Source organism: Camellia sinensis, unplaced genomic scaffold, assembly GCF_055761805.1.
Source record: "Camellia sinensis isolate YWXY unplaced genomic scaffold, ASM5576180v1 Unanchor11, whole genome shotgun sequence".
NCBI classification, from domain to species: Eukaryota; Viridiplantae; Streptophyta; class Magnoliopsida; order Ericales; family Theaceae; genus Camellia; species Camellia sinensis.
This window is the reverse complement of record NW_028128989.1, coordinates 7,042,203-7,065,400: the sequence shown is the minus strand read 5'-3', so window position 1 is coordinate 7,065,400 and position 23,198 is coordinate 7,042,203. Positions and strand designations below refer to the sequence as shown.

At 33.3% G+C, this 23,198-nt stretch overlaps 2 protein-coding genes and 1 non-coding gene across 3 annotated transcripts; 1 reads left to right on the top strand and 2 right to left on the bottom strand.

Annotated features, from left to right (window-relative positions):
- The first annotated feature begins 3,265 nt into the window (after nucleotides 1-3,265).
- Nucleotides 3,266-10,561, top strand: LOC114320327 (uncharacterized). Its single transcript, XM_082911382.1, has 8 exons — nucleotides 3,266-3,628; nucleotides 5,622-5,850; nucleotides 6,597-6,655; nucleotides 8,290-8,349; nucleotides 8,455-8,524; nucleotides 8,705-8,774; nucleotides 9,886-9,912; nucleotides 10,136-10,561. The coding sequence occupies exons 2-8, from the start codon at nucleotides 5,641-5,643 to the stop codon at nucleotides 10,183-10,185; spliced, it is 546 nt and encodes a 181-aa protein (XP_082767508.1). The 5' UTR covers nucleotides 3,266-3,628; nucleotides 5,622-5,640; the 3' UTR covers nucleotides 10,186-10,561.
- Nucleotides 10,562-14,037: 3,476 nt separating this feature from the next.
- TRNAY-GUA (transfer RNA tyrosine (anticodon GUA)) lies at nucleotides 14,038-14,123 on the bottom strand. The gene is given in 2 exon segments: nucleotides 14,038-14,073; nucleotides 14,087-14,123. It is a non-coding gene; the product is annotated as a tRNA-Tyr (tRNA).
- A 3,026-nt stretch (nucleotides 14,124-17,149) lies between these two features.
- On the bottom strand, nucleotides 17,150-21,282 carry LOC145814519 (binding partner of ACD11 1-like). The gene is made up of 5 exons (XM_082911381.1): nucleotides 20,877-21,282; nucleotides 19,272-19,375; nucleotides 18,978-19,053; nucleotides 17,991-18,074; nucleotides 17,150-17,910 (listed from the first exon to the last, which is right to left on the bottom strand). The coding sequence occupies exons 1-5, from the start codon at nucleotides 20,880-20,882 to the stop codon at nucleotides 17,347-17,349; spliced, it is 834 nt and encodes a 277-aa protein (XP_082767507.1). The 5' UTR covers nucleotides 20,883-21,282; the 3' UTR covers nucleotides 17,150-17,346.
- Nucleotides 21,283-23,198: the final 1,916 nt, after the last annotated feature.

Genomic DNA, 23,198 nt, shown 5'->3' with positions numbered 1-23,198 from the left:
CCACTCCACTCAGCTACCCTTCGTAGTCAGCCCCCCTCACGGTCAGTCACCCCATTCGGCTACCCTTCGCGGTCGGCCCCCCTCATGGTCGATCCCTCCATTCGGCTACCATTCGCCGTCGGCCCTCCTCGTGGTCGGTCCCTTCACTCAGCGACCCCCCGCGGTCGGCTCTCCTCCTGATCAGCCCCTACGCTCGATCACTTCTATTGGTCGGCCCCCCTCCTGCAGATCTCTAACCACCCTCATTTTCTTCATTATTCCCTTCGTTGGACTAAAGCTGCACTCGGGAATGGGGGACTACTGACATGGGTAGGCCCATAAAAGCTACAGCCCACCATGAACAACTCAAGCCCACTACTTAGGGCCCAATACATAACCCAACTGATAAGGCCCAGCACCATCTGGAAGTCAACAGGGCATGAAGGACCAATGATATTTAGACACATGGCAAGTAAAGGGCAAGCCACATTAGCAGACAAAGATCTGCAAAGTTATTGCCATTGCACATCGCCATTAATGCAGCCCCTCACTGCATTTATTACGACAACACCTCTCCGTTGGGACAGCACGCCCTCACCATGAGCAAGGTAAGCTACAACATAGACTTTTGGCCAAGGTGACAGGTTAGACAGGACAACGAAATGATTACCAAAGGATATAAGCAAACGTTGAAGACAAGAAGAAGGTTAAGCTTTTCTATCTCTAATCTATCTACATACTCCACTCTCTCTCTCTAACTTGTTCGTCGGAAGGTTCGCTCGGGGACTCCCCGTTCCCCGTTGAACTCTTGTGTAGGTTCTCTAGTGGGTTTGGTCATTCGGACATTAGGCTTGAAGAGCGTGGATCTGACCAACCTGTCCTACCATCATTACTATATCATCAGCTTTGAACCCATCAATCTAATATATATATATATATATATTTACTTTTTAAATTCATTTTATAAATTTAATGATGTATAAATAATATTATTAGTTGATAATTATGGAAGATATGAGAGAGAGATTGTTACCTTTAATATCATAATTGATTACTATATTATTAGGTTTAAAAATTAAGGGGTTGTTTGGGATGACCTAAATAAGTGCACTTTTTATTTTTTTACGAAAGATGTGCAGAAAAGTAGAAAGGTGATATGATGAAAAAAAAGATAAAAAGATAAAAAGATGAATTATTTTATATATGCCAAACTTGACCTAAATCTAATTTTCTATCTTAAACAACAATGCTAAAAAAAAATGACAGCTATGAACCCATAGCTTTCAACCTCATTATCTGAACTCCACTACTTTAAATATATCACAAAAACTATTACTTTTTAATTATTTACTTATTTTTCCATTTTAATAAGTTTAAAAATATAGAACTAATCAAAATACCAACCCAAAAAAAAAACCATATACATCATACGCTAAAGTCACCATATTACATAACCAAAAAAAAAAAAAAAAAGTCACCATAAAAATAATAATTTCACTCAAATTATTCTATTTATATTTTTTGTGGTTGGTTATTTATATTTTTTTTTTATCAGCAAAGATTTTTTTTAATAATACTAGAAAAGATATTACAGTATGAAGTCAGGCCAAAATTACAACATAGCTTGAGCGGAACATCCCAACTATATGTTAGGAAGCTTTTTTGTTTAAAAAATAGTAATATATTAAATTTTGTTGCATAGTTGTATATCACTATAACATTTTATCACTGAAACTCTTCACATTCTATGTAGTTTTCACTAATTGTTAAATATAATAAGTCTTACACATATACATAATTTTTATTTTATTATATACATAAGAGGCGAAATAAATCCCATGAGAAATGGCATTTCTCATTTTCTTTTGTTTGACTTAAGAATTTAAAATTATTTTGTTAATTTATTGAAAATAAATATGATATAGGATCTACAAAAGGTGAGGCAAAATAAATTCGATGAGAAATAGCATTTCTCATTTCTATTGTTTGACTTAAGAATTTTAATTTTTTTTGTTGATTTATTGAAAATAAATATGATATAGAATTTACGAAAAGTTGGCTTGTTCATACTCCCGAAAAGCACTCTACTTTTTATTTGGTAGGAAAAATTGCAATAAAGCCAAATTTTTGTTAATTTCTTTTATTGTTTCTCTTAAATCTGAACATTTTTTTCTCCTTCTGAGGGGTAGGTTTGATATTTGTGCAAAAACTTGCATATGAGTACAAAATATTGTGTGTGTTTTTTTTTAATTAAAAAAGAATACTAATAATATCACTCGTTATGGAATTTAAATTTTTAATTGAAATCATTGACAAAAAATTTTGAAGTCACCACCGTATAGACTATAGAGGCCCAATATTAAGGCTTAACCGTAATTTCCTTCGACAATCACTTCCAATTACTCTAACATTTGTGTTTTATGTTAGTACAAAATGGAACGTACATCTCTTACTTTTTCACTAGAATATATTTTTTCTCAAAATTAATCCTACAAAAAACACAAATTTTTGTAAAAAATAATTTGTATTTTCTTAACAAGTGAACACGAGAGAAAAAATAATTTCCTTTTCCTTCACCTCATTTTACTATATTTTTTGAAAAAAATATTTCTACATATTCATTTCGGACCAAGGTAATAAATAATAACATATACTTTGTATGTTTGGATTGAATGTTTTAGAGAGAAAAAAAAAGAAATGAAGAGATATGTATTTCTTTTCTTTGTTTGGATAACTTAAGTTGAGAGAAATAGGGAAAAACAGAAAGAAACGGATGGAAACTCATTTATCTTATAACCCTTATTTTCAATTTTCCTAAAAGTGGAGAGATTGGAAGAGAAAAGAAACCACTAGATTTTTATATTTTCATAATACCAATTTTGTCTCTGTAAAAATAAAAGAAATAAAATGATTGACAAAATATAAAATACTTTGGTAATATAACATAGATTAATTTCTTTTTTTTTCTTTTCTTTTTTCTTATGAAATCTAACCAAATAAGTACGGAAAAAAATCATAATTATTTTATTTTATTTTATTTTTTACTTATCCAAATAAAAAGGAGAGAAATCACAATCATGATTTACGCTGTGTTTGGTTGAAGGATTTAGAAAATGATTTGAAAAGAAAAAAGAAAAAGGTGTATGAAATTATGTAAAATATAAGTATATTTTATTCACATTTCAACTATCTTTTTCATTTTTCTTTTTAAATTCCTCCTCAAATCCCTTGACCAAACACAACATTATTCTCTTTTCTTTTCTCGTAATCATTTTTTTTTTCTTTTCTGTCCTAGGTTCTCAAACATACTGTAAGAGCTCAAAGAAGTGGTATTTTTACCCTTTAAAAAATGAATAAGAAAAAATAAGAAAAAAAAAAAAAAAAAAAGGAAGAAAAAGAGGTGAAATTAACAAACGATGGAAAAATAACAATGAAAAGGGCAATCAGAGTCTGATTGGAGCAAACTGAAGACTGGGGCTTCCCACCCTTATATAGCTTTGATTATTATTGAATAGTATAGTTATAGCAGTATCGAATCAGAGAATTGTCTCTAGTCTAGTCTACATTTGAGAGTTGAGAAGCGTTCGATATAGATATACGGCCGATCACTCTACAAATGCTGTTTCTATAGCCTCCGATCCGATTGCAGGTACTTGTTCTTGCTACAAAACCTTTTTTTTTTTTTTTTAAACAAAACATCGCTACTTGTATTTCACTTTACGATTTGTTCTGATCCATCGTTTGACTTTAGTCTTTGTTCTATTGGAGACGGGGGTTTTTACAATTAATTTGCTTGTCTGATTGCTCACAAGTCCTGAAGCCCTAATTGTTGTATTCATAGTTACTTTTTACATTGCATAAATTCCTAGAAACAGTTCCAACGTTTGATTGCCAAGAAAGTCCTCTTTTTGTCTTTTTTCTTTTTCTTTTTATAATTATTTTCCTCTTCTTTCATTAGCCCTTCTTTAATACTAACGTTTTATCGTCAATGCAAGAGGGCATTGAAGCATATGGATAATTCATATAAAAACAAACAAAATTTGGGCATGCTAGTTTTTAAAATTAATAGTAAATATATATATATATATATAAGTTCTGAATGATCGTCATACAATGTGCTAGGTGGTTTAGTTGCCACAAAAGCATATCATTGGCTTATGTAATGGTAAATGATGATATATTGGCTGCTAAATATTCGGCCAGTGGGTCTAGATCAAACTAGTGAACACATATTTGGTTTTCATTTTATGTTGAATTGTTCTCTCCATTTTCTAGTGCTTGTGATGTTTTTTCCTTTAAAATTAGCTTTCGAGCTTAAATTGATTTTTCATCTAGAAATCTCAATTTTCTTATTCTGTCGAGATATGTGAATTATCTTTTCTTTGTAAAATTCATTAAAATAAAAAAATTGACGCTGAACAAACTTATGAAAAGACATGTTAACTATCTAAGTTATGAGGGTTAAACAAGTGTCACTTTGTAGAGGATCATGAATAAAAAATTTGCAGTCGCAATACTGGAAAAAATTAATGGAGATGAGTTACAATATGACATTTTTTCATGAGGGTTGTCTAAGTCATATTGCTGGAAAAGTTAAAAGTAATATCTGAAATGAAAAAAGCAATTGAATTTCTAGATGTGGAATGAAAGTGCCTATGGTTTTTCCAAACTGGATTCCCTCCTTCACTTACTTTGATTTTACAGTACTAAAAGAACCTTGATACGGTTGTCTTTCTTCTTAGATTATGAAAAATTTGTATTTAGTTAGTTATTTATTAGTAAATGATGTTTCCTTATTTGTATAACTCATGAACTATGAATTACCGACACTTCAAAACAAATGCCGTAGTTGTGTCAAACATTGGAACATGGTGTGGATATGTATGGGATATGCCATGTGGCATGTCCTTTTATTTAATTAATTTGTTTTCAGTGGACACACTCCTAACATGCCAACTAGATTTTTTCCTACTATTCTTTAGTGCTTTTGATGGATGTTAGATGTTAAACGTTCATTACTTTTTTTTTTTTAGATTTAAATAATTAATAGACCATCAATAAAAAAGACATAAACGACAAGAGTTAACTTAAGGTTTTTTTTTTTTTTTTTTTAAAAAAAAAAAAAATTTAATATTGAAGTAGTGTTAATTTTTGATTGTTTGTGGATGTAGTATTAGGCCAAGTTTGGCAACTTGCGAAAAAGTTAAAAAGTTATCACTATTCACCAAAAGTCAAAAATTACGGCTGCACAACTCTCAATCCTAATTTTTCCCTACACACTAATTTATTCAATTTTTTAATACACATTTTTCCATAAAAAGTCAAAAAGTTAACCCAAACATCCATATTTTTTTTCTCAATTTTTTAGTCCAAAAAGACAAAAAATGCACTTATTTAGGACACCCCAAACAACCCCTTAATCTGCATAGCAAATAAAAATATAATTTTTGTTGCCTTGTTTTTGTCCTACTTGTGTCCCCATTTTTTTTTTTTTTGAGATCACTGTGTCCCATGTCCGTGATTTTGCCCATGAAATTATGATGATTTAAATTATGCCCTGTTGATGTGGGTTTTAGATTGGTGTTTCTAAGAATTTTGTTCTATTTGTGGCTTGATCTAGCGGTGACTTGATAACAATGTAGGGTGTGTTTGCGTTTGGAGATGATGGATATGACATGGATCAATGCTCTTCTAGTAGGGGCAGGCTGTTTTGCTCTGGGATACCTCATGAGTGCACGACATCTTGCTCGAAATTTTGTTTCAACCAGGGTAGCTAAAGAGACCTCAGTTGTGGATGTAAACAAGAAGAATCGGTCCAAAGAACCCCTTGAGATTGAAAAGCTGGCTGACATTCTTGAAGATTTCAAAATGGTTTCACGTCTCTTTGCTCTAACATTATCTCTATGTGTGTACACCACACACACACACACACACACACACAGACACACATATTTATTCTAATATATAAAGTGAAAGCTGCTGGTGGTGTTGACACATTATTGTCTCATATTTTAGGTTTTCCTAAAATTCTCCTGTAGTTGATATTTATGTAAAAAAGAAGAGGATAAGACTTGAAACCAAAATCATGAGTTTGGCAAAACAAGTCCTTACCACTTGACCAACAAATAATGTGTATTTTTCTTTATCATTATTCTTATACTATTATAGTTTTTTGAATTGCACACGCATTGCGTGTGCGGCCGGTAGTCTATTATAAAGTGAAGGCTGCTGGTGGTGTTGACTCAAATGTGTCTTATATTTTTGGGTTTTTCCAAAATACCCCTGTATTTGGAGTTTTTGTAAGTGAAGGTGCTGGTGGTGTTGACACAAATGTGTCTTATATTTTGGGTTTTTCCAAAATACCCCTATATTTTGAGTTTTTGTAAAATTTATGCAACGAGGAGGACAAGTCTCAAACACATGACCATGGATTTAATAATGAGAGCTCTAACCACTTGAGCAACACAGACTATATGTGCATTTTCTTTTTGCCATTATTCTTATAATTTATTTATTTTTTGGAGTTGCGCACGTATTGTGTGTGAAGATTGCTAGTAATATATATATGGCGGCCAGGAGAATTGACTTGAATTTCGCTTTATTCTTATTTAATGTAGGTTTTGGTTGTGAGGAATGACTTAAAGATGGGGAAAGGAAAGATTGCTGCCCAATGCAGGTAGCAACTTGTTCTGCAGTCTCAAACATCAATTATGCTTTGCTTTTGCTCTTGGATTGGACATCTAATAAATAAATAAAAACTAGCGGGCAGGTATATTGTTCTGTAAATTTTGAAGTGTAGCATTTTCAACTATGACCTAATAATATGGTTTGTTAGGTTTCATGCCGGCATAGTGAATAGAATAGTCTAGTTCGTATGTTAAGATGCTTTTACGACTTCATTAGCAAAAGTGAAGAGCCAATCTATGGGTATCTTAACATCCTCTTTCAATATAAGAGACAAAATATTTGATTGGTAATAAACTCATTTATTTGCAGAGGAGTTTTGCTGAGCAGATGATTATGAATTTTGTTGTAAAAAATACCAACATATTCATAGTGTGCCCTTGTTTGAGCTCAGGCATATTAGTAAAATAAAAAGTAATTAAGGCATAAATATCGTGGCCAAGAGAAATTGAAGACTTGTCATTGAACATAGACGTTTAGAATGTGCAAGATCAAATTCTTCTTTGCCCCTTATTTAAATGTGCATTGAGCCTGCTCATTCCACTTGTAATGTTAAAGGTCTCTTGAATAAGGCATAGAATAACATATGAAGTGGTTTGTAATAGCTACAAAACCTTTCAATATGATATTAAAAAATAATGTATTAGAAGGCAAGCATTGATGGGTGAGTGGCTCTCTAGAGGTATGCTGTTGAGGAGAATCTGTTGTGGAGAAGGGTGATTGATTGTAAGCTTGAGTGGATTATAGTGGATGGACTTCCAAGGAAAGTCGTCAACTATAAGGGGTTGGGGTGTGGAAAGCTATTGGGAAAGGATGACCAAAATTTGCGAAGTTTGTAAGATTTGAGGAAGGGATGGCAGCAAGATTCAGTTTTGGCATGATATTTGGTGTAGAGACTTTCCTATTTCAGTAGCCTTCCCAGATTTGTTCAACTTTGCAATTTACCAAAATGCTTTGTTGGCAAATTATCTGAGTTTTACTAGCATTGGAAATTGGTATGGGAGCTGGAGGCTGTGTGTGACGGAAGAGACGATGAATCATCCACTTCTCAATTGTCGTAGGCAAAAAGTTATGGGATTTATTACTTTCTATTTTTGGAGTGTTGGGAAATGGTTGTGGGTGGAAAACAAAGAAGAAAGCTTGGATGGTGACTCAATAATGCCTCATGTGGTGCCTATGGAGGGAGAGGAATATACCTACTTTTGATAGTAGAAGTTAGGGATTCAATTTTTTTTTTTTTTTCCTTTCTTGATTTAGGGATTCAAAAGTTAAGATGAGCCTGTCATACTTTTCATTTTTTGTGTAAAGGATTCTCTTGTAGATTTCTTAGCCGAGGTCAACTTTTTGTGTTGGAACTTTTCCGCTCCTCTTTTTGTACAAAGGTACCACCCCTTTTGGTGTCATATTTAGAAAGACATTACAATCTTATAAGAAAAAAAATTTAAGGGTATGAGATGTTGGTATCTGACTCATTAATTGCTGTGCAGTTCTGCTTTGCACTTTATTTTATTGCAATTGCAGAAAACCTTTCACACTCTGGTTTATTTTGTTTTATTTGCATTCTCCTTGTGGTTGGTTTTGCATGTTCTTCTTATCTGTTATTGACAAATTTACCTTGGTTTTTAGTCATGCAACTTTGGGTCTCTATAAAAAGCTGCTTCATCGTGCACCAAAAGCTTTAAACAGGTACTTTTCAAAATTTATTTAGGACTTATTTTGTGTTGAGCCCTGACTATGTACATGTGTTCTGTGTCAACCTATTCTTTCTGATCCGATTATGTCCATATGCAGGTGGGAGATGTGTGGGCAGGTTAAGGTGGTTGTGAAAATTGAAAGCGAGGAAGATTTGCTAGTTCTGCAAGTTAGTATGATTTAGATCATTGTGATGGATATAAACTAATTTTGGCTGAGCAAAAAAATACTTTTCCTTTAATTACACTGTTAAGCCTTTCCCCTTTCACTTTTATTGTAGTTTCATTGCCTGTGCATTATTTTATCTCATCTTCTCATCCTTTTGGCAAATTCTTCTTTACTTTGACAGGAAAAGGCAAAATCACTGAACATACCAACCCACGTCACAATTGATGCAGGGAGGACACAAATTGCACCGAGTGAGTCGTAAATTAATTCCCTTCGTTGTAACTTTTCTTTGTTGTTTTTTGATGTGGTAGATAACTATTTTTTGCATTGATTATAAGTTCCAAGGTTTTCTGGAATGTATTGAAATTTGTGGATTTTGGGACTTGCTTAGAGCCTTCATTGGAATATGCTTTTAGCAACCATAGTTGGCTAGTTTTCATGAATTATGTGGAGAGCTAAAGCTGGATTTCGGCACATAGGCTTTGTATTGATTGATGTATGTTGATGTGGAGTGTGGCAATATTTAAAAAATTGGACCAGACCAGCCAGTTCAACCAGTTAAACCATCAACTGGCCCTTGTTCTGGTCTGAACGCACCCCTAAATCATTTTGCACTAAAAACCGGACAAAACCGGCAAAAACTGGAACCTGTACAAAACCGTTCCTGGTCTGCTAGAATCAGCCAGACTAAAGCCACTCGGAAAATTAAGCTCTTTCCTTCTACATAGGCTTTGCTTTTTTTTTTTTTTTTTGGATAAATAAAATGCAATATTATTGATTTGCAGCATCAAGCTTATGCGAAGGAATACAAAAAAATAAACCCTCAAGAAAGGTGAAAACACCCCCTAACCAATCAAGTCATCCAAAAAATTTGAAAAACAAACACATCTGGATCCACTTGAATGTTATAAGCTATGTTACCTGTAATGTGGATCGTTTTGGGATGTGGAATGAGAATAGGAGCAGGAACAAGAGCGTGGCATGCCACATGCTTTCAAATGTGGTATTATAGGGATAGACTTGTAGAGCTGACACTCTATGTTATGAGGACTCTTCAAAATAAATTAAATATCCGTGTTAGACACCCAGAAAGTAAAATTATGGTAATGTGTAGAACACTGTGTGCTCTCTGGCCCCTTATAAGCAGGCCTAATAAAGAACTTTTTGGATTAGCTTTCAAGCAATGTACAATTTTTTTTTCTCAATTTTGTGTCAACTATGTTCTGTGATACCCTCACATTGTCTGCCAAGTCTTTTTCATTCGATACTTGCAAGTTGCAACAAAACTTACAATTCTTTCTTGCATATTATCCCAATTGACATTTGCCTAACTATGTTACTCATTCTTTTCTTTTCTTTCAGATTCAAGGACCGTAATGGCCATTATTGGTAAGTTCATCTCTACTTGTTCCCCCATCTCCCTCCCCACCCATGTGTGATTGAGATGGGAATTTTTCATGTGGAGAACTTATTGCATAGCATACTTACAGTTTTTGTCACAACAAAAACTTTTTCTCCTCAGCACACGCATCCTGTCACGTTTATTAATTAGTTTATTTATTTTTGTCTCCCAAAGTTCATTGGACTAATTCTCATGCTCATGCATGTGCAGGACCTGCTGAAATGGTTGATGATGTAACAGGTGGACTGAAGCTTTTGTAGGGACTGATTCATTAGGGTTGGTATCTATCTGACTGGTACGAGCGTTACATTACATGGTAGAGTTCTGAGATCTCAGTTTTATGGCTGAGAGTGTTGCAAAATCTACTCACTTGATTGGAGAATGGGCAGAGGATCTCGTTGGTGATGATGATGATGATGAAATTTTTTCTATATAGACCCATTATCAATGATGGAATTATTCTTTTTGAGTTGAATATGATTGGTGATAGTGAAACTGAATCACATCACCGTTTAATTTGCAAATTAAACCAAGTGATTGGTTTGTTGCTTTGTAATGATGCTCCATTGTCTCTCAACCTGGTGACATCTTTTGAGTTGTTTTTGCACCATGAATGCAACTGTGACTTTTGTACTCTATCTGGGATATGATCAGGTTGAGTTATTGAGCTGGGTTAGGCTTGTAAGCTTTGAATTAGACTAAGGAGGTGGCAGAGCTTGGAAGGTGACTTTGTTTGCAGTTCATCACATATATGTGGGATATGGCTGGGCCAATTGTCTTATCCCAATTTGGCTGCTCAGCTTAGTATTGTTTGATTTGTATGTTCAAGATGTGGGGTCATGGTATGACTCTTTCTTGTTTTTAAGAAACCCAACACAAAAGTTATATCTTCTTGTTTTTTTGGGTACAATGGAAAGAAATTATAAATATGTACAAGTTTGAATATGAGAGAGAGAGAGGGAGAGGGAGAGGGACCGGTAAGCAGTGGAAGAAATTGAACCCCGAATTTCTTATAGAGGTGTAGAGGGGCTCTTTCTCTTTTTTTGAGAGTAGAAGAGATGATGCAATGGCGTTTTAAAGCAAAGATGCATGAGCAAAGATGCTAGATTCTGAATGTGCTATTGTTGAGGCAATTGATGTCCAAACAACCAAAAAAGCATTAAAATAATAATAATAATAGGGTAAATTACGCTTTTACCCTTTAAACTATATGCACTTTTTTTATTTGGTCCCTTAACTATTGCTTGTGTTTCTTTAGTCCCTAAACTTTAATAATTTGTGTTTGTAATTTGTGTTTGTCGAGTCCAATTTGTGTTTGCCGTCCAAATCATAAACGAAATAATGTTAGTGGAGGGCAAAAGAGACATTTTACACAAATAAAATTGAAGGGAATGTTCCTACCAGTCCTCTAATATATATCCATATATATATACATGGCTGTGTATGGAAAAAAAAAAAAAAAAAAAAAAAAAAAAAAAAAACTGAGCATCAAGAAGACAGAGAAGAGAAAGAGGAAGAAGAGTAGAAAAAGGAAGAACAATATACCAGATAGATGCAATGCATTGCTCATGTGACAGAGTTGCTGTACTGAAGACATCTTGGACAAACTTGAACTCGGGAAGACGATTCTTATACTGCAACGGATATGGGCTCAATAGGGGAAGATGTGGATTTTTCCAGTGGTTTAATGTACCTATGTGTAGCCGGTTAAAGCAAATTATACCAGTACTCCTACGAAGGATTACTAAGATGGAAGAGCAAATATCAGAGATGAAAAGAAAGGAGAAGATACTCTGGGTTTGTTTGGTTGTGTCTTGGCTTATCATCTTGGTGTTATTGCTGTAGAAGATACTCTAGGTTTGCTATATAACTTATTGGATATGTAATGAATGGAAGGTTTTGTATGGAAAATTGTGTGTCCAAATCTTCTATAATGGTTGATTGTGTTTACCAACAAAAAACAAACACGCAAAAAACATAAAAATAAATAAATAAATAACAAACAAACAAACAGAATAGCAGTGCAGCCCCCCTCCCCCTATTTAAAGATAAACATTGTCATCATTTCCATTCATAAAAATTTTAAGTTCATTGTCATTACAAATACCCAAAAAAAAAAAAAAAAAAAAAAATCTTGCATTATTAAATAGTTGACATGAAGTTCATTGTCATTACAAACACAAAAGCAATCCTACATTTCTACTACTGTGTTCACCCTCTCTTCTTGGATATGCCTCCTTTGGTTGGTGCTACCCTTTTCTGTCTTGAGGCTTGAGTGATAGAGGTTGCATCAAAAGGTGGTGTTGGTCTCATAGGCATTGGAAGTTGACTTGCAAAAGTTATAGCAGCAGGTGGTGGCCTCCTTGGCATTGGAGGTTGACTTGCAAAAATTACAGTAGCAAGTAGTGGCCTCCTTAGCATTGGCCCTTGATTTGCAAAATTGGCAGCAGCAACAGGTGGTGGCCTCCTGGGCATTGGCCCTTGACTTGCAAAAGTTCCAACATCTCTTTCACCTGCTGTTATATTATCTTGCTGCAAAGCACAAGATTTATCATAGTTAGTGATCACCAAGTGAATGAAAACAAACAAATGTTGTGGGCTTTACTTACAGAGGGTTAAAGCTCTGATTTACAAGTCCTGGTGTTGTGGCCCTTCTGTCCACATTTTCTGCAACTCAAATTCTTTTTAAATCTCCTTAGCTTTGTAGGCTTTTGACCTTTAGGTCCCTCATCTGGTTCCCTCCTTCTTGCTTTCCTTGGCCTTCCAGGCTGTTTAAGGTATTCTAGGGAAAACATTGGTTTTTTTCCTGATTGCTTCCACATCTTAGCACCATTCATTGGGCATATCATGTGTGTGTAAGCCTTCAAAAATGAATCTTTTTTGTAACAATAATGGACATATTCCATTGATGTCCAAATGACAGATATTGCATGTGCACAAGGGATTCCTGTCAACTCCCATCTTGTGCAAGAACATGTCTCCTTTTTAAGATCCACTATAAACTGATCACCATGCATTCCTCTTACTTCAAATTTTTTATCTCCTGTAAATGCTGGAATGTATGCAACTGCATTTGTCTTATTTTTCTCCAACACCTTGTGTATCTTAGGGCCTATGTTATCTTGTCAAAAAATTGAGAAACATATGCAAATGCATGGGGACAATCAGACAAAAAATACAAGGGACAATCAGACAAAAAATTGAGGAACACTAAAAAAAAACACACTAAAAGACAGGGGACAATCAGACAAACACGTACAATAAGACTTCACTTTTTGAAACAGTACATACACTTCAAAACTCACTTCTTCAAAACAATACAGTAAACAAGAAAGATTCAACAAATAAAAAATTAACCAAAAATATACAAAATTGACCGAAAATGCTCAAAAAATCATAACCATGCAAAAATCTTAACAAAAAATTACAAAAATTATACTTACATTTCGGTATAAAATTATCTTGACATCGTACATACTTCACCATGGCCATCCGGCCTCAATCAACACCAATAATGTTGCAAAACCCTTCGATTTTTCAAGAAAACCACAAACCCTAGCCTCAATCGACATTCTAAAGACTCAATTGAAGTTATGAAGATTGAATCGATGATCTGAAAATCACAAACCCCCCATTTTTGTTACCCCAATGCGCCTCACGTGTATGGCTCATGTGGTTGAGGAGGAAATGTCTATTTTGACCTTCGTATCAGCCTTTCGTATTACATGGAATGCACGTGCAACGCTATTCCGTTGATGATTTGGATGGCAAACACAAATGATTAAAGTTTAGGGATTAAAGAAACACAAGCAATAGTTAAAGGACCAAATAGAAATAGCGCGTATAATTTAAGGGGTAAAAGTGTAATTTACCCATAATAATAATTGGACTTTGCAAGTTTTGAATAATGAGAAGAATAGTTTCTGTAGGTATTTGGGAAAATATATCAAATTAATAATTGTGATAAATAGCAAGTTGAAAAAAAAAAAGAAAAAAAAAAATTAACTCTTGGAGTTGTCTTTGATATAAAAGACAAAAAAATTAAAGGTCAGCGCTTCATGAAGAATTCTAAAGTAGAAAAAAAAAAAAATTGGGAAGAAATAAAACAAAAATCCGACCTGCCGGATTCGAACCAGCGACCTAAGGATATGCTGTTTACAACTACAGTCCTCCGCTCTACCAACTGAGCTAAGGTCGGTTTCTTGAATGCTTGATCCATTTCTTAATTTTTTAGAGTTTAAATTTGTCTACCTCCACTCCTGAAATTAAAGAAGGGGAGCCATCAATATAATAATAAGTTAATAATAACACACGACGAAGCTCTGTCACCATCGAATCATTGTATACGTCAAGTTAACAATCTTTGGATACCACGTTAATCGAAGATGATGTTTGGGATTTTTAGGCGTTTTACGTGTGTGTTAGATTAGTATATTTTTTTAGTTTTTATGTAAAAAATGTAAAATATAAATTAAATTTGAAAGTGACATAATAAAAAAATGATATGATTCAAATAAAATGATTATAATTCAAATGAAGTAATTTGTTAAAATAATAGGTACTATTTTAACACATTCCAAATAAAGCCTTAATATTATTTATTTTATGGCCTCTTCTTCTCTTTTTTTTTATGCTAAATCTCTTATATGATTAAAAAGATTCTCTTTCAAGAACCATTATGATACTCAGATGAACCATATTTTTTGGTCATTATTTGAGATTAAGGGGTTGTTTGGAGTGTCTTAAATAATTGTATTTTTTGATTTTTTAGATTAAAAAGTTAAAGAAAAAAAATAGTTGTTTGGGATAACTTTTTAACTTTTTAAAATTGAATAGATTAGTGTATAGGATAAGATTGGGATATAATAGGTTGTACGGTTGAATGAATTAAGGGACCGCGTGGGATATGTATAGGCTAGGAGATGGTTCCATGCTTTTCGGGCATTGAATTGGAAGTGTTGTTTGGCCTGTGAGGGCCCACCACGGGTCCCGTTTTGCTAATCAAAATCGTTCAATGTGTAGAACTCGTCAAATACTATATACTTAAAAAAAAATCACATTGATCGGACATCGATAGCTATCTGATCGGATTAGTTTTTTTTCAACCGTTACCTATAACACCATCCTTTTTTTTTTACAAAACTGATTTGATCATGTAGTTAGCGATATCCGATCAACGTGATTTTTCATAAGCATATATAGGGGGTGTTTGTTTCAGCTTTTCAGAGCCAACTTATGGCTTTTAGCTTTGAAAAAGTTATTTTGGACTGTTTGGTTAAACTTATTTCAAACAGTTTCTGATTCTAACAGCTTATTTTAACTAAAAAAAGCTGATTCTGAGAAGCTGCTCACCCCTTGCTTCTGCTATTCAGCTTCTGCTGTGGACATGTTAATTTATGGTTATACTCTTAAATTTTTTTATTTTTTATTTTTTTAAAAATAGAAAAAGACTCAAATGGATTATAGATTATTATTATTATTTTTTATGAGAAATGTAGACAAACAAAAAATAAAAATTAATTGAAAAAGCTATTTCACAGCTTATTTAACAAACACTACTCAGCAACTTAAATCTATAATTCGACAGCTACACCAAACAGATTAACAACTTCTGATTAAAGTCATAATCTATAATCTGTCATGCTATAATTTATAAGTTGTTTTAACAGCTACACCAAACGGGGCCATAGTACTCGACAAGTTCTACATATTGAACGGTTCGGATTTTTAAAAAGGGACCCGTGGTAGGCCCCCACGAGCCAAACATTACCCTCCAACTTAATGAATATATACATATATATATATATATATATGTAATTTTCTTTTTTGTTCTTTGACTGACTACTTTTTGACATATATTCAGTACCTGTCAACTCGTTACTTTTTGTATTAAAATATTGTGTAAATTAATTTTTTATATATTTTTAATTTGTGAATAGTGATAACTTTTTAACATTTTTAATAACTTTTTGACTTTTTAAATTTTTCCTAGTATGCCAAACTAGGCCTAACTTAGAATGTAACATTTGAGGAATCTTGAGTTGTCTTCTTGAGAATATTAAATCTATTTGAAAATGCTCGATCAATTTGATTGATTAGATTTTTTAGGTTATTTTAAACAAATCAAGAGATTAGATGAGTGTTATATCTTACCTTTAATTTGACCTATATCCTTAATCAACAATGTTATAGGCTTCCAAAAAACACAACCCTCACAATTCCCCCACTCACCTGTGATTGGTTCAGGAAGAAAAGAAAAAAAAAAAACAAAAAAAATAAAAACACATGATTAGTTCATATCATTTTGAGGGTCATGGGAGTCCCAACATTTTTTATTCTTAATTATCCTGGTCATCTTGGACATGAAGCTCAAACTTAGCCATGTTGGTACCTAATCAAACCTAGTTGGCTTGAATATGGACATCACATATTTACCCCATTATTTTTTATGAAGGAGAATACATAACTACTTGGAAAATATTTTTCTTGTTGTCAATGTAGATGTTATCCTCTAGTCATTCTTAGCTAGAAGATTCTTCAATGTTGATGAAGATTTTTCTCCTTGTTTTCTTTAGTAGAAGTCAAGTCCCAACCTAAAGGACAACCTGGCTCAAGATACAAATATTGGGTCCATGATGCACTGATTAATTCTTTCAAGATAAGAAATAAAAAATAAAAATGTGGTTTTGATTATGACAAAATAGTTTTCATTTTGAGACAAAATGTTGTTAGTTATGAATTAAAATGGCTACAACCAACAATCCATATTCATTTTTTATAAATAAATAAATATAACTAGAAATTAGAGTGTAGATGGTATGCACCACTTTAAAGTGTGCAACAGTTTCACATAAATCAATGAATCAACGATAAGAGTCCAATAAAGAAAAAATTATTTGGTGCTTTTTGAAGCATTGCCTAATTCTCCTAGGAGCCACGCAATCATTATGAGCCCCTTACATTTAGGACAAGCCTCGCCTGATTGCATGACCTTTAAAAGATGTTGGAACAATATCCCGCCACTGCCAAAAAACTTCCCTCAGCAGACTAGTATAGTAGTATGTAGTTGTCGGGCTGCAACTCAAACAGGTCCGGCCGGGCAAAGAATCTGTTCAAGTTTAGCCCGAAGTGTAAAAAAATCTGCCCAAGCTCGAGCCCGAGTTGCATAACATACTGTATAGACGCCAAAAGTTGAAGCTGCACATACTACATAGATGCCAAAAGTTGAAGACGACAGATAGAACTGTGTTGCATACTGTATAGATCCAGATGCATAATATTTGACAAAGAAGTTTCATCAATGCAAACAATCCCCAACAATATAATTTACTAGTATCCAACAGGCTTAAAAGGGCATTTAATCACTAGAACTCCCAAGATTCAAACTAGATTTTGCATATATCTACACAAGATTTAGCAAATCAAAGGATCAAGCCCTGTGCAGGCATGGGCTTGGAAGATTGCTCACTTGAACCAGATTTTGGGGATCCTGGGTCATGAATCTGAGCATAACCCTCTGACAAATGTCTTCCCTGTTCTTCCTCTGCCATCTTTTCCTTTGTTTTTTGCCCCACTTCTTCGGCAGCCTTGGCGACCCTATTGAAAGCACCAGTGACCCACGAAGCCCCGGTCAAAATATAGCGGTTCTTCATTATGGCAGATCCAGCAGTACTAACCGTTTGTTCGGCAGCTGCAAAAGCAGACTTGGTCTTTTCAGAAACATGAAACTTCTGGTCCATTTCCTTCACTTTGTCATTCACAATAGTGGTGCCCATGTTGATCTTATCAGTAAGACCGATCTTCTGGTCCAGAGAAACAACTTTGGCTGTGGCAGTGGAAGTAAACTGGTGCTTCTCGTCAAGGGCCTTCGCTTTGTTGAGTGCATCTTTGCCCAAAATGAAGCCCTTGGCCAACATGCCACTGACAACATCTTCTGCCTTTTGGACAGCAGACCCAGCAGCACCAGCATTTTTGTTCTCTGCTGCCTATACGGGTTGAACAATTTGGTCATACAAGAAACTAAGCATTTAGAATATAAAATTGAAGAACATGGACTAGATCATACAATAGGTGTTGCTGAAGCAGCTGGTGGCAACTTGTAATCCGGTGCAAAAGCTATGGCAACAGACTGATCAACTATTGTTGCTCCCTGACAAACACCCAAACGGCTTTACAATATATGAAAGGAACTTGAAATGTATAATAAACATAAAGGGCAAGGCACAAACAAGTCATTTTTCAACTAAAGCAACAACTAGAAGCCTCGATCTACAAATAACTAAAGCACAGCCGGAAAACGATGATCAACATATGAAAACTTTCTTCTATACATTTCTAAACTACAGAATCTAAATACATGACTCAACTGCAGAAGAAATATTGGTCCCGAAAATCTGACAAGTGGTATGAGAGAGGTGATATCTTATATAGACGTGTAAGGCCCAAATAAATTCTGCATTGATATTTGATACACAGAAAACCTGTGCGAAACATAAGCGTAACTGTATCAACATCAACTATGTGAGGCCCGATTCGTTTTTGGCATTAGATCTGAAATTGAACAAGAGGTCAATGTGGATTTGGATTTGGAATTTGATTCGATCAGTGGGAGCAATTTCAACATATTAGTGGACCAATATAATAAACACAATACAAAACAACATAAAAATGAAACGTTTCAAATTGGGGACTTGTCCTTTAATAGATCTACCCTTGGCTACATGAATCTTTTTCCTTCATTTTGCTCTCTCAAGTTATATATGCCTAGTTAACTTAAAGAAATTCATATTCTTTATTACTACAACATCCCGTGCCAAGTACTTAAACTTGAAGAACATTAAAAAATTGTCTTAACAAAATGCTCTAATGTACAAACACACCTAAAGATTAGGTACATAAAAAATAGCCTATAGAAAACAACATAAAATTAATGATAGGAATGTTAGAATAGGACAATCTTTTATAAAAACAAATGTTCTCTAACTAATACGACTTAAAAATAAAAACCAAGAACAGATAAAATAATTCCAAATGCCTAGAGAAGAGAATGTACCGAAAGAAGAACTGCAGTCTCTGCACCTTGAGGATCCCTGAAGGTAACATATGCAGTCTGAGACCGCTCATTCTCACTGCAAAAAATATATATAAATTATAATAGAATAAAAATAACATCAAATAAAACCGTACGAAACTGATATCCATAGGATTCACTATCATTTGACTAGGTTGCCCAGAAGAAAAAAGAAAGGTGCAGGAGAATGGTAGGTGCAGGGGGATGGGGTAGAATTTGCAATTCCATGACTGCTACAGAAAGATTGCTCAACTCCATATGCTCACTTGAACTAACCTATGCATTTCCACATATTCAATTTCACCAGAAAAGGAAAAGAACTCCTTTACGTCTTGCTCAGTCGCCCCTAAGGAGACATTGCTGATTTTCACAGTCCTTACCTGCAATGATAGGGAACCAATCCAAAACCGTGGGTAAGAAAGAAAAAATCAATTATTTTAACAGTGTTGTTATACATAATTGCAAAATCCATTGACATTTAAAAACACAGCTTGCAAACACAAATAAGCACATCATGTATATGAAACAAAAAGCAATTGTGTTTCAGAAGTTCTAGGCTAACCATAATCCTCATCTTCTTTCTGATGATTACATTCAAGTTCAATGACTAAAACAAATGTAACACAACATGTGAAACCAAAAGATGGATGAACATTACTCAAATGTCAAATATTATCACGAACTCAACATAAAGATTTGTTCCACCCTCAAGTTATTAACATGACTTTGAATTGAATTCTCCAACAGAAAAGCATACCCTTTCATAAAAAAAAAGGTACATACTAGGCTCCCAGCAACAAGCATTCTCGATAATTATGAATTAATGATAACAAACTCTACTATAAATATATATATATATATATTGTCGGGTGCATGCTCAACTAGGCATGTTGGACACATCCCACATACATTAATCCAAGTGTCACATGTCCAACACTAAAGCTTCACAAATTTAACAAAATCCATGTAATCACCTTCGTTATGTTAACATACACACACACACGTTTACAAAGAGGAAGAAAACTAACTTATGTGTGAATGAAACAATCAAGAAAGTTGTTACGAAACACATGCTCACTAATCTGTGAACCACGATGACAAACAAAAGCAAAGAATGATGAGATGCTAATATGCAGAACGTGATGGTAATTTATTTTATGAACTTAAAACATACACTAGGAATCTATGTATTTCAAATTTGATGAGTTACATTATTTTGCTGCAAAAAATGGAATTTCCAGAGACAGGTCATAAATAAGAAGTGATAATAGCGAGGGAGGAGTAATTTAAAGTAATTGTTTTAACTTTAAGCATACCACTAGTAAAGCTTTCCTTAAAGCATTGTAATTTATTGTAAATATGAAACAGTAACTAACAATACAAGAAGAACACATAAGATAAGAAACACGCAAAGCAGTTGATGAAAGAAAGCTAAGAGGCACAAACAAAACAAAACAAAACTATGAGATAAGGACTTTTCTTAAGTGTGCAACTTCCACCTTGTACTTGCGTCTTTCTTTTGCTGTCATGTTTTATGTTTACGCCTTTTACTTACACACATTTTGTGTTGGTTGGACACCATAACATAACAGTACCCATGAGATAATCGAGTGGAAAACGTCCAATCAAAAACAGATCTACTACTACTACGAGATAGAGAATAAGAAACTCTGAGTAATAAAACCTAGTAGATGTACAACACGATAATCACTCTGCTTACAAAAACCCCAAAAACTGAAATTATAATTAATTAAATGCTTTCAAACCGTTGAATACATATACATATGCATATGATTGGGTTTTCAATCCCCACCAAAAAACATAAGAAAATAAAATTGTGGTGTAGGGGAAATTAATAGAAATTCAAATAGAGATACTAACCGACATCGAAACCAATAAATTGCAGTAAACCAGAAATCAATTGCAGTGGCAGTGGCAGTGGCGGCGGCAAAGATCAGGAATACTAATAAGAAGAGAGAAACTTAGTGGGAGAGGTTTGGTATTGGTAATAGTGAGTGACTTCTTCGCTAAAAAAAATGTCAAGCTCTTTCCTTGGGGGTTTGGGGAGGGAGATGGAGAGCGACGCAAGGGCATTTCAATGTTGTATTTTTTTATTAAAGTTGAGTAGATATTTGAGTAAAAATTCTATTTGGTATTACGTGTTTTAATAGAGAATTTTAAATTTTTATAAAAAATATCAGTTAATTGGACAGATATTCGGCCGATTGATTAATTAGTGTAAATTTTTTTACAAAATTTTGTAAGGAACTAATCATTTCGAAGACAACCGGCTAGCCGTTCGGTAATAAAAATAATCTATAGCTTCAACAATTATGAACAGTTAAATGTTTAAAGGTCCCAATTATTCTGGTGAAACATTTATCATATTCTTAATTTAATACTTATCTGATAAAACAATCAAAGTAGCAAAAAATACGTTTTTTTATCAAATTTAAATTAGATAAAATAATAGGTGTTACGTTGGAGATGGTTTAATAGGGACGGTTCTATCGTGTAACAGAGAAGTTATTATTTGGTCTTGGGACACCGTCGCGTGATGTTCTAATAATGTTGTGATTTTATAAAGAGGTGAGACTCATGAATTTATGTTAGGTGATTGGGGAAGATGAGAGGTATGGTATTGTGATTAATGCGGGACATGACCATGTGACACTCTTAAACCAATCAATAATTTTTCTATATAAGATGTGAAGCCCTGACATAAAAAACGTGTACATAATTACACAAACAGTCACAATAGTTTTGAGATTGTATGACTTTGATCTTTTAACTTTTCAACTGTGATGGATTTGATCTTAAATTTTAAATCTTGCTCTAAACAATGACAATCAAAGATGTTTCATTTACACACGGTCCATTTTAAGGCCAAAATCATCATATAACTTATTTTGTGCTGGTTAACTTGTATATTATTTGAAATCTAAAATGACATTTTTTTTTAATGAATCATGTTACAACTTTCTTGATTATAAAGTTTTGTTTGGTTTGGTTTGATTTTTAGAAACTATTTTTAAATTTTTTTTTCTAATAAACTAAAAATTAAATTGTTGAAAAAAAATTTAAAACACATCATTTTTATATAATTTTATCTTTTGAGAGGGTAGAGATAATTTTTTAAAATATTTTTTTTTATATTTATTTTTGTTAAATTAGTTTCTATTTTTTTTTAAAGTCAAACATTGCGACAATTTTAATGTCATTATTAAACCAATCCATTAAATCAAAAAATTCAAAACTAAAACATTTCATACATTAAACATATTGATTATATATTAAAAGTCTAATAATCATTCATTACATGATAATTATCAAAAAAAATATATGTTAAAAACAAATACAACTGTCTATTACATGATAACCATCCAAAAATATTAAAAAAACAACATCCATCACATGATTATCATTCAAATACATACTAAAAAATTAATTTGGTAAAAAAATAAAAATATATATCATTTTTATATAATTTTCTCTTTGGTAGATAGAAATAATTTTTAAAAATTAAAAAATAATTTTTTGACATTTATTTTTGTCAAACAATTTTATATTTTATCAAATTTACGATTTTGCCCTTAAAATGGAGCAACGGTGTTTTCAATTGTTCTTTTTTATAATAAGATTCAAAATTCTGAATCAAATGTATCACAATTGAAAGGTCAAAGACCAAAACGACACAAGTTCCAAACCATAAATACCATTAGTGTAATTCGCCCTATGTTATATATGTAAGCCCAGTCTGACCTAGCCCTAAAATTTAAGGTCACGCTCGTGGGTTTTAACAGTCATTGGACTAGATTCAAGCTATTTTATGGGGAACTTTTATTTTTGAGAAATGATACAGAGCTTTAAATCTAGAGCTCTAATTTGAGCTTTAGTAATGTGGCAAAGCAAAAAAAAAAGGCACAAACATTACATCATAAGTGGGGCGAGCTCATTAGAGCTCCTTTAAAACTCTATATTTAGAACTCCCAATCTTTTTCCTTTATTTCTATACATCAATTCCTTTTATTCCATGTACTTAATTAAAAAAAAATTAATTACATTCTTATTCAAAAATAAAAATATCAAAATACTTTTTATCTTCATCTTCTATATCAAAGACCTTAATTTCCAAACTATCCAAACAAACCTAACCCAAACTAACCACCCATCACTTAATTTCCAAACTATCCAAACAAACCT